Genomic DNA, 12,058 nt, shown 5'->3' on the forward strand with positions numbered 1-12,058 from the left:
GCAGTGATGCTGAAAAATGAACACCGCTGTAGTTGTTATGCATTTGCACCGCATATCATCCAAACAGTGCTGTATATCTTTTCTTGCCACAAGAAAAATGGATGCAAGATATTTTTAAAACGGCTATATGGGCATCACAGAAAAGCAAAGGACACAATACTGGATTAGGCTCCACATGCACAAGTTAACAATGATTCAGTAGAAGAGCTACATGAAATAGTGCAGTCATACTTGTTTTTGTTGTTAGTTCAACAATTGTTTCTTTTTTTCATCTTTCACACCTTGATAAGCAATGATGTGAACCTTACATTTGGGAGAAGAGCTCGGACTGTGAGGGATGCTGGGCCCTCCGTGTTGCGTGCGCAAGCCGTGACAGCTGAGCGCCACCAACCGCCACATGATGGCCGTTTTGCCTGAGCCTGCGTTTCCCACGATGACGGCCCCTCTTCCCTCGCAGTTAATGGTTTTCCTCAAGACCTCATCCAGTCGCGTGAAAAGCCAATCCCGACCAACAAAAGATGTTTCCGCACTGGTGCCGGGAACTTCGAACAGCAGCGGCTTCAGCGTGATGTCGGCTTGTTTGAAATGGCTCAATCTCCCTGGGCAAATTACGAGATGAGCAGAAGAGGCAAAAGTAGCTGCATGCTATATTGAAGCAGGTGCACAGATAATTGGCTAAAAAAAAATCTTAAAAGTAGTGCTCCTTTATTTGCGTAAAAGTAAAATGTCAGTTATAGACAAAATATCCATTTTGATTAGCTACCTAGTATGAACTAAATGCAATCAAAACAACTGATTACAACTCACAAAATGCTTCAAGCTCACTGATTAAAATACATTTTAAATTAATGTGTTTTCTGTTCAGATTGGGGAGGTCGGATGCTGGTGGGTGTCACTCTTGGACAAATCATTCTTCGAGCCGACAACATAAACTAATTTTCTCTTCACTCATTAACTGCGCTCTTCACCAATCAGGAGGGTGCAATAAGTTCAAAATGTTAATGTCCTTTGGCCAGTTCAAATAACACTGTGTATTTTTTCAACGACCAATTTGGGATATCACTTTATATTATATACAATAATGCCAAACAAAGAGAGCTAAGATCGCACACAATCAGCATCTCAAGTGCGTTTGACATTCCCGCTCTCTATTTGGATTTTTTTTTTTTTTTTTTATGTCAGGAGTTTGAAAAACTATCAAGGCTTCTTTTGAGAAGGAGTAGATGTCACAGGTATCAGTTTTCAAAAGTAGGGAGTAAAAGTAAAGGGTGTCAGAAAGGCAAACTGCAGATACCTGCAAAACCCTCTTAAGTACAGGACCAAAGTAATTGTACTTCATCACTTGCCACTGCTGGAGATGACACAGCACAAAGCCACATTAACATTACGCTCACATCCCAAGGATATCAAATAAAATACCTTTGGAGTCTTCATTTGTGCGTCCAGGTGTGTTTAACTTGCGGATGGAGCCCTTGTGCCCGCCAACCTGTTGGTTGTCCAGATAACTCAGATCTTCCAATCTAGTGGAACACGTTGCTGTCAAGAGAGTCATAATGAGAAGATCAAGGAAAGGCACAAACTGTATAAATGCAAAAGCTCATGCGTGTAAGATTTATGGCTTGACTTCATTATTGTTCCCATGGAAACATGAGTCATCTTTGTTGCTGTAGCATGAGAAGGACTCGGTGACCTTACCTAGTCAGGAGGGAATAATATGCAAGGAACATTATCATGTCTTGTCATCCTGATTCGACACAAGTTTGGTGAAATTTTTCTTTACACCGTCATAATTCAACACATACAAAATCTCATTTTCAAGCATGGGCAATTTTTATGTCCATTGCTATGAGGTGTCATCCTGATCTTGCAGTGACCAGCATGAGAGAAGGTGAAGGTGAGAAGACCAAATTTAACACACCTCCCTGAGACCTTGTAATATCAAGTACTCACATCCATGACAGAGAAGAAGGGAAAATGGCTAACTGAACCCAATGTGGACAATTTCACTCGGTCATGCGCTCACTTTTGTTGCCTGCAGTTTATATATGGCCATGTGTAGAGTTATTTTGAAGAGCCAGTAAACATTTACATTGGATATACACTGATTACTTAACATTGTGGCAAAAACCTGGATTGCTTTAGCCATTCTGGATTGCTTTCGCCACTGAATAATGAAATCAATCAATTGAATAAAGAACAGGTTTAGAAGAGAAGCCGAGTTATTTACTCCCACGCCCGCCTTTGCCATCCACCCACTCATACATCTGAGTTTACAGGTCAGCCATGCTTTTCTTCTCCACAGTATTTAAGACAATTTTTTAGGTTTCACACGAAATGATACAGTTAAATTATACATCTATCCATCTATCTATCCATATAGCTATAGCTCTTATAAGAATATATTATTGTAAATCTTTTTTTTTTTACTTGACCTCCATGTTAAGCTAGCAGACATGTTAGACGATATGATTAGGTTGAACATATTTCATATTTCAATGTACATACTATGTTTTATTCTTTTGTTTATGTGTCACTTTTATAGTTAAGAGCTGTGTATTTCAATCAGCTTAAAAGTTATTTAAATTGTTTTATACAGTTTCGATCACGGAATTTCACCTATCGCACTTGGGTTTGGAGTGATTAATGGCTGTTGACTGTATTGATATGCTGCATTTCTTTTGTTTGAGGAACCGTGTCTTTGCGATTACGAATTGCCTCATCCACTTATTGAGAGGGACACACTTAACCTTTGCAAATATTGAAGCTAATTTACATGTACTATCATAATAATCTGTCATCAACAATGACTTCATGGGAATGCAGAGGATCACGTCTCCAGGGGGAGAATGGAGGATGGAGACAACATCTTCAGCGAGAGGTGTGAACAGGAGAAACAGTGTGAAGGAGGTGTGGCGTGGGATGAGAAAGCTTGCTGGCTAAAGACTGCTTGGCCAAATTGCTGAGTGGACCACGAATGAGAGTGAAAGAGCCAGCGTGAGAGAGACTGAAAAACCATTTCTGTTTTCAAGCAGTTTGACAACAGCCCTGGTCACCCACAACAAGGCTGCCTCCCATCTCATCACCTGAAGATGACAGTGTGACTGATTACCCGCCACCTCTTGTTGATCCTTCCCCGCATTCAAAGGTCAACTCAGCCCCTGCACCCATCAAACCTCATAACACAAGCGCAGCAAGACACTTGAATCACGAGCAGGCAATGTGGCACCGGGTTGCTCTTCAATTGGAATTTGTTGCTGCTGTCTGAAAAGGTAGAACATTCGCTATTTGCTAAAGTTAACAACTGGCCTCCAACACAATAAAATCCTTTTTTAGGGGATATGACTGGAACTATTACTGAATCCAATCACTAAATGGGCAGCCTTTATACAAAGCGATTTTACAATGGGGCCCCATTCACAGCAATGAAATTCACTTGTGAAAAAGCATTTGAACATTTATTTTGTTGCCTTGATCTTATACACTTTGTCCTCAGCATGCATTTGTCAGATGAATGAATTACTAGTCGTGTTTTCTTCCCCACTGGAGCCCTCTACTACTGTATGATATTTCTGACAAGTTTAGCATGATACTAAAGTATACTATAGGACAACTATGTTACTAATGAGGCAAAACCGTCATATTATTAAGCCAAATATTATAATACTAGTGAAAACAAAGAGCGTGTGCATAGTACATGAACTTTAAGCCTGCTTAAATTGTAGTATGCTCTTTATCCTCACTAGTAAGAGACTGCGCACTAGTAGAACGACTAGGGTGCAGTAACAGAAAGACTGTGTTATATTGCAGCAATGTCCAATCATGATTTTTTACAATTCAGTGTGTAGGTTATGTGCCTTGCTGCAGGCTACTGCTAATGTTGGCCTCCATCAACTCCCAAATCAAGTTACAAAAATATGTAATGCAATTAGGGCTGGAGTGTCTCCCTCAAAAACTCTAAAACGATCATGTCTCACTCAAAGCCCACGAGTGCACATTATTCACAATCTTGCTTTTAGACAGTACACAGTATTTAATTCTTTGGACTACATTTATGTTGATATAATAATTATACTTGTATAACATGCACGTGGAGTGTATCTCTGAACTATTTTGAAAATTGTGTAAATCAAAACAATACCTATGATACACAACACTAAACAACAAACAGCTACAAATAAGCAATTTGAGCAAAAAATAAAATTCTAAAGCTAACTGGAAAAGAACCTATAGTAAACGTAAACATAATCACTACCATCTGTTTCTATAGCAAAGCATCTGAGCATTTACTCAATTTATATAGAATTAAAAACATCCAGTTTAACTAAAGCTAAATTTAGCACGAGTAGGTCAAAAGTCTTCACAAGTATGCCCTAGTTGTACTACTAGTGCGCTTAGCAGTGAGGACATGGATCTTAAGGTGGATCTCAAGGATAGCAGATAAATGCTCAACCAGATTTCCAAGCATGTCCACCCTGTCGCTTCTTGGTTTATAATGACAAAATCACTATGGGGAAAAAAGTCTGTTAAAACAAGACCACTGCTCATGACCTAAGACTTTAGCAAACCGCTCTCCCCTTCAACAATGTCTTCCCCAATGCGCTGCTGCTGTTTGTCATGCTGTACCGTATACATGCGTTTAGCCTCATTCCTGTATTGCAACTTGTTCCAGCATTTTTCACAAGGGGACAATTACAGCTTTGTTTTAAATTTAGAATGATACATTATGTTCTCAACTTTCATGTGGAGCAAATATTAGCAGGCCCGGCCAGCACTGTGCAGCCCACTTTGTCTTTATTCTCAATTTCATCTCGACTGTCTAAATGAAAGCACCAGCTGACAGAAGAAACTGGCAGACTTTACTGTGAATCCACTCCTTGGGGAATCTTTTTCATACCCGCACCATGAAGCGCAAATGAACAGACATCTAAGAGAATGAGAAGAAGAAGAAGAAGAAGAGGAAAAAGAGCCTTGTGCACCGACACTGATTACGACAGGAAAGGTAGGAGATTTAGTTTTATGACAGCCTCACGAAGCATTTCAAGTGCTCCACTCTCTGGTAGTTTAGCCGACATATGGCGCAAGGACTCCTCACTCCCTGTATCATTAAATGAAAAGTTGGACCATGCTATCTTAACCAGCTATCTGCTCATGTTTCCAGGGCTCATGGGGATAGTTCTCACTCCTCATTGCCATGGTGATCCTAATTTCATATTCTATATGTATTTTCCAACCTTTATTGAGCTGAAGCTCTCCTCTATATATGTACAAATCCTTTCAATATGTAGAAGATAGCCTTTAGGTGGATGATGAAAAGAGAGAGTGCATTTTTATTTACTTGAACACGCTTTTGCAGGTGCAAACCTACTCGCCTGAGCGTCCTCATACTTTTGTCTGACTTGTTTTTCTTTTGCTTAATATGTATAATCTTTCTAAGGCTGTTTTACTCTTCACTGTTTCAGATTCCACATAACTTTTCAAAGACCAAGAGGTGTGTGTTTCTGCAGGAAGCTGTGCAAATGTGGTGGACACACAGTTTAAAGATTTCACGATTTCCCTGAAAACAACCATCATCTTAGCGCGCAGGAAACCTGTAAGCCCATTTCCTAATTAAATGAGCTTTTCTGTGATGACCATGACTAATAGAACAATGCAAATGATGTACCTGCTACAGAATTTGGACGGGGCATGACCGAGGAGGAAGTGTTGTGTATGTGGTGCTGTGGGAGGGGTCTCTTGGGTGGCGGGGGTGTTCTGGGCTCCTTGATATCGGCTCTCACTGATAACTCCTCAAATTGGATGGTGGGATTACTCCGTTGGGGCCCAAGATGATTGTCTTCGCCTGTGTGGCCCATGACGATAACACTGCCCCCTGGGGGTTCGTCCGTAGTCAGATCCGAACTCGAGACACTTCGCTCCTCATTCTCAGACGAACTCGTGATGGTCGCTGAAAACCACAAGAGGAAGTTTGGCATATGAACAAAAATAATGAGAACTTCTCAGCATTCGTCCAAGTATTCATGGCAGAATTCAGTCCCTATTCCCCTAATTATTTATCGTATATAACGGTTTTAAATCCTATCTGCGCAACCACAGTTGGACAGACTGCACCACCAGCACACTGAGCGAAATAGACAAACTTTTTTCTATTAAAATATCATCAATCAAAGGTTTTTGTCATTCATGACGCTGCCTTTGCCCTTTAGTATTTAACTATAAATACAGAGTCTATTTGGAGAAAAAAAGTGTCCTATTTTAGGAGCATCAGACCCATAAGCAAGAAAGACAGCAGTGTCCCAGTTTTGACAGCAGGGAGTTGAAGCCTTGAGGCTGAAGTGGCACAGGCAACACACAGAAACTGCGGGATAGGAGTACAAATTTCACAAGTTCTTGCAGCTAAGTGGCGGTTCTTGTCTGCATCACCTAAAGACCTGCTAAAAGGCAACTAGGCTGATAATCACTAAGTATAGTAAAACTCCGTTTATCACACCAGATGTTTCAGACCCACTTTATTTGATCATTTTAAAATGTAAACTCATTAAAACATGTGAACTTCCAGTGGAGGTTTACTGTAAAACTGACAGATAAAACAAAACTTCAACACCAAAACGTCCAACCAAAAAATGTATTTTATTTTAGTCTTGTAACTTAATATCCAGTGAAACGACATAGACAGGCTAACTAGTGGCATAGATGTGACACCAATTCTAAACTCAGACTCAAATTCCTTTTCAAGATAGCAATTGCTTAAAAATCATGACGTAGTGGAGGTTCACTGTACATATCTTGTCAACATTAAAGTTGAGAAAATCTCACCTATAATTCCACTGTCCTTGCTCTCCAGGGTGGAGGAGGGGCTTTGAGATGGTGGGCCGAGGCTGCTGCCAGCAACGAGTACAGCGGGAGAGCATTGGGTGGGGCTGCGAACGGGACTGGAGAGCGCCCCGCTAGTGCTGAGGCAGGAGCCACCACCGTGTGGTGAGGGCAAGGGCAAAGGATGGCACACATTACTGCCGCTTAAGGTGGAAGAGGGGCTCTCAGAACAAAGAGAGGCAGTGCTGCAAGTCAATGTGGAACTGGGGCTCCCTCCCTGAGTGGGAGTAGGGCCCTGAAAAAGAAAAGAGACACTCAATGTAAGTCAGTCAGGGCAAATCACGATTTTCTCTGTGGCACTGTTTGCCTTTCGCCTCATTCTATGGAAAGCAGCATGAACATTTTTTTGACCTCACTAGTATCACTTCAGCGCATCGATAGAATGTTCAACAGTAAAATGACCTTCTTGCGAGTCGCTACGCGCGCAACTTTTGGCCTACTAGAGTGAAATTGTTACTACAAATCTTATTTTAGCATTTATTTGATGTCCTTGATATCCATTTGAAGGTCCATGTAGTAGTAAAGGATTTATCCTCACCTGTAGGACAACTTTTGCATACAAGTAGGCAGCTACATGTCACTAGTAAGGCAAAACTATGCACTAGTGGCCAACTGTGTGCTGCTAGTAGCCCTACTGACACAAACTCTAACGTTATCACTGCAACTGTCATTTTCCCTATCATTTCAGAAGGACAGCTGGTTAGATTCTCAAATGAATCCTGCACTGTTGACATTCAGCACTTGCAGAAACACTCACTCGACACACACTGCTGTTCAAGATGGAAAATATCCTCACGGAGATGGATATTTTTCACAGATGAAAGGATACATTTAGGCACAGAAAATCCAATGAACACTTCATGTGGATGATAGTGATAGCATTACAGACCTACTGTATTGTGTACAAAGTTAAAAAATGAGGAACTAAAGATGAAGAATCAACAGTAGAATATCAACAGTAGAATAGTATTAATTAGACTAGACTGGACTAGACTAGACTAGACTAGACTAGACTAGGCTTTTTTTGGGGGGGGTTTTGGTTTTTATTCCATTTTGAATACTTTCCCTGGGGAGAACAACAAAAAGTATCAAATTAATGTAAAACAATAAAAACCTGAAACATTAGGACCAAGGCTAAAAACATTCATCATGGCTTTTTTTGTAGTTCGGGGTTTAATCAGTCGACAAGTGAAGAATATAACATATTTCGAGACGCATGAAATAGCAATAGAGTTGTCTAAAAATAAATAGAATAACATAGGCTGCAGGTGTTGGTTCTACTAAATGGTCAGTTTTACAATGTGCCTTTATGTGTTCCTTGCATCATTACACACAACAAAACAGATAGTTTTGTTAGTAAATCGTGCTAACGGGAAAAATAGGCTTGCTCATAATATTTGTATCTTGCTGGTTTGATCAAAACGCACTTGGGGTCTTCTATCACTGATGCAACATTTATGCAATGCAGGGAGTGAAGAGAAATGAAGCGGCTCGCTGATGTTCCTATTATACCGGAGCCTAATCTATCTTAGCCAGTGCAGGACAAGCCACATTCTTCATATGATCCCTGCTATCTGGGTGAAATTGACTGGATCTGGAGCTCAGGTGGTGGAATGAGGCTGGCTAAATGGGCCAAGGCACAGAGATGGCGCCACAAGCACATTCAATAATTCTCGGACACAGATTGGCACACAAACAACAGTCACATGAGCTATGCTATTGAAAGCCTTTTGAGCATTTATTCCATATCCTTGATATTCACCTTCGGGTATTAACACGCTCTTTGTCCTCACAAGTAAAACAAAGATGCACTAAGCCACAGTCGTCAACTAGTGCAGAGTTTTGCATCATTAGTAGTAGTCGTCCTGCTAATATGCCAAAGGTGTTCTACTAGTGAAGAGAGCGTGTACTAGTGTGTGGAACTTAAAGTAAAGCAAAGATATCAAACAAATGTTCAAACAATATTCTTTACTAATTCTTTATTAATGTCTACATATGAGTATGCTCTTAGTCCTCACTACTAAGACAACTCAGTCCATTAATAATACAATTAGGGTGCACTAGTAAGGTTGTGTCTTAATAGTATCTTTTCCCACTATTGCATGACATGTTTGCGCTTTCATTGACAACATTGGCGTACTATTAGGACAACTAAATTTTTTTCAAGTCTCAAAGCCATTATTTATTACACATGACAATTTGAAATTTTAGTCTCAGTATTAGTGAGGATCATGGAAGTTGGCATACGCAGGCCATATAAAATAAAGTTGGCAGGCCATATCTGGCCCCGAGCCTTTAGTTTGACACCGGTGCACTTGCGAAATGAAATGTCTAACTAATGAGAGAACAAAGAGGATACAAGACATGGACCTTAAGATGGAGATCGAATTAATGCTCAAATGAGTTTCCCAAGGATTGCAACATAAATCATAGTGTAGGTATATATAGCTCTCTTCTAATTGGATGATTGAATTCAAAGATGATCATCAGTATGTGTTTGGTACTTGGTTGGCACATATTAAATTGGTTCTTCATAAAAGAAATCATCCAGAAATGAAAATATGAAGAAAACTAAGCATTTTTACAGGCTAACAAAAGGAGAGTAAATCAAGATGCTTTCTTACCTTCTTTTCTTTCCTGTCCTCCATAGGAGAACTAGCTATGCCGGATGTTGCTTCTCCCAATAAGAAGCATAGTCTGGTCATCAGTTCGTGGGAAGAAAAGGAGGAGCCCCACTGGGGCTCCACGTGGAGTTCTGAAGCACATATGAGCAGGCCGATAAAGATATGGAATGAATGCCTCTGTGCTTCCTGTGTGGCAGCATGACTAGCACCCTGCGTGAATTGTGGGCATTGCATCCACAGGTCGCCACGCACGACTCCCCTGTTTAGAAATGCACTGACGGGAACGTAACGTTTGAGCATTCATTCCGTATCCTTGATATCGACCTTAAGGTCCATAAACTAGAAAGCTCTTGCAGTAGCAGAATGGCTAGGAGGAGCTGCATGTTATTATTATTGGGAAAGTTCGAGATGTTAACCTATAGCATGCCAAAATTGTCCTACGAGTTAGGACAAGTAGATACTAGTAAGCGGGGATAGGTCACAGGAGTGTCAAACTCATTTTTCGTAGTCATAATTTCCTTTGGAGCGTCATTATGACTGTCAACGCCTTATATTACGTATATACAGTACATGCTACACAACAAATGGATGAATAACTAGTTTTGAAATCAGAGACGAGTAAAAACGGTTCAAATATTTTTAAATGATGAATGATAATAAACATTGCCAGCAATATATCTATTGTTTTATAGTGGACAATTTGTAATTTTTGTATTGACACATGAAGTTGATGCACATTTTGTCTTTGCGGGCCGTTTTTTTTATGTTTTGCCGTTTCTGGCCCCCGGGCCTTAGGTTTGACACCGATGCCCAAGGAGCATTTCTTTGTCAATATCTTTAATATGTACTAGTAGGCCAAAAGTGGCACTAGTAGCGAAATAAATTACTAGTAATGGTCTTCGATGCTTGCCCGGCTATACATGGACTACTAGGCTCTTTGTCCTCGCTCGTAGGGCAACTTTGGCAAACTTCATGTGTGTAGATATGTCATGCAGAAGTGCTAAAAATGTTACTAAAGACAGCTGCTCGTGCACGCTCGTCATTCAATTAGTGCACTAATAAATCAAGGATGCAGGATAAATGCCGAAAGGGCTTTCCATAGGTAGCGTCACAAGGTTGTGTGAGGTAGAGCGATTGCCAGGTGCTCGTGGTTAAAAGACAGCTTGTGAATTTTAATGAGCTTGGTGAGTAGAGAGATGCGGAGCTTTGGCTTTTGCTTCCTGGGGGAGTGCCTGACACACACATATGCTGCATTCATTTATCACTAGGTCAGGCTTCCTAATGCTTTGACCTCCGACCCATCGACAGCAAAACAGGTGCTCACATCTCCGTAGAATAAAAACATTCTTCAAAATTGTAACGTGTCTCTCTCTTGAACCAGCTGAGCAATTCACATCTCATGTTCTTGTACCTCATGTTCGGGGCTGAGTAACATGCATATTGAGTAGGCTCATAAACAGGATGACAGAACATCTCAGATAACAAGAACAGCTCACGCCGCCTCGCACACACCACATTTGTTTTGTACTCATTCGTTCTCGCCGTTTCGCTCTGTCTAGTTTTGAGGTACACTCGCACATTCAACTCAGCACTAGCCTTGAGAGGATGAATGTCAGTTTTAATAAGCAGGCCTGGGCATTTTGTTTCACAAGGTTCCCCAATTAGAGCCTTTCTCTATGCACTTCTCACTTCACAGCTTGGGAGAGGACGGCGAAAGGGTGGGGGGGGGGGTATGACGAGAAAACTTTGAATTTAGTCAGCAGAGCACGAAGACTCAATCCGGAGGAACACGAGGACAACATGAATGTCCAGTGCGATTCATCAAACCATCGAGCAGTTGCCATTGGAGACGGGAAGCTGAAAGGTGCCTGGCAACGGGGATTGCAAATGCCTTAGAAAAAAAATCTTCATATAAAATAGCTCCCTCCTCACACACATAAGAAGACCCGTCTGCATTATTGATACTTTCTGGAAAAAAATGTCATTGAACTTCTGGGCGTGTAATCGACTTAACATACTGTGATTATACTGACATCATTTGTCTCATTCACCTGAAAGCAAGAACTTCATCCGGACGCTTACAGATGTTTCTAAAAGACACTTACACCCGACTCACATTCATCACCTTTATCCCATTCATTCTCCTCAGCCGTGTTGCTTCTCTCGTCATTGAGTACAAAACAGCCACAATGCAGAACACAATCACGGCCGCACTCTCACCTCTATGGTCTGTCTCGCCACAGCACGAAGCAAAGACAAGAGCTCCTCTTGAGTCACGCGAGCCGTCCACATAGTCCGGCTTCCTCACCCGTCCTTCGGCCACAGTGGAGGGGAGAAGGAGAAGGGGAAGGGGAGGGGTGGGAGAGGAGTGAAGGCGAGATGGGAGGGAGGTTTTTTTTAGAGTGCAGCCAGGGAGGGAGGGGAGAGAGAGAGAGAGAGAGAGAGAGAGAGAGAGAGAGAGAGAGAGAGAGAGAGAGAGAGAGAGAGATTAAGGCCCTCTAGATAAGATCTGTGGTGAATTTAAATCATGTCCCAGGCGTATGAATTAAAATATACATATGATG

The 12,058-nt window shown here is 41.3% G+C and overlaps 1 protein-coding gene across 1 annotated transcript in view; it reads right to left on the bottom strand.

The window, feature by feature from the left end:
* The window catches only part of tanc1a (tetratricopeptide repeat, ankyrin repeat and coiled-coil containing 1a), a 32,655-nt gene extending 20,798 nt beyond the window's left edge, over positions 1–11,857 (bottom strand). The window contains exons 1-6 of the mRNA XM_037247453.1: positions 11,715–11,857; positions 9,495–9,625; positions 6,814–7,105; positions 5,663–5,944; positions 1,420–1,536; positions 309–599 (exon numbers count right to left, since the gene is read on the bottom strand). Coding sequence (XP_037103348.1) covers positions 309–599; positions 1,420–1,536; positions 5,663–5,944; positions 6,814–7,105; positions 9,495–9,575 — 1,063 coding nt within the window. The 5' untranslated portion in view covers positions 9,576–9,625; positions 11,715–11,857. The remainder of the gene's footprint in view (positions 1–308; positions 600–1,419; positions 1,537–5,662; positions 5,945–6,813; positions 7,106–9,494; positions 9,626–11,714) is intronic.
* Positions 11,858–12,058: the final 201 nt, after the last annotated feature.

This window comes from Syngnathus acus, chromosome 3 (genome assembly GCF_901709675.1).
Source record: "Syngnathus acus chromosome 3, fSynAcu1.2, whole genome shotgun sequence".
Classification (NCBI taxonomy): domain Eukaryota; kingdom Metazoa; phylum Chordata; class Actinopteri; order Syngnathiformes; family Syngnathidae; genus Syngnathus; species Syngnathus acus.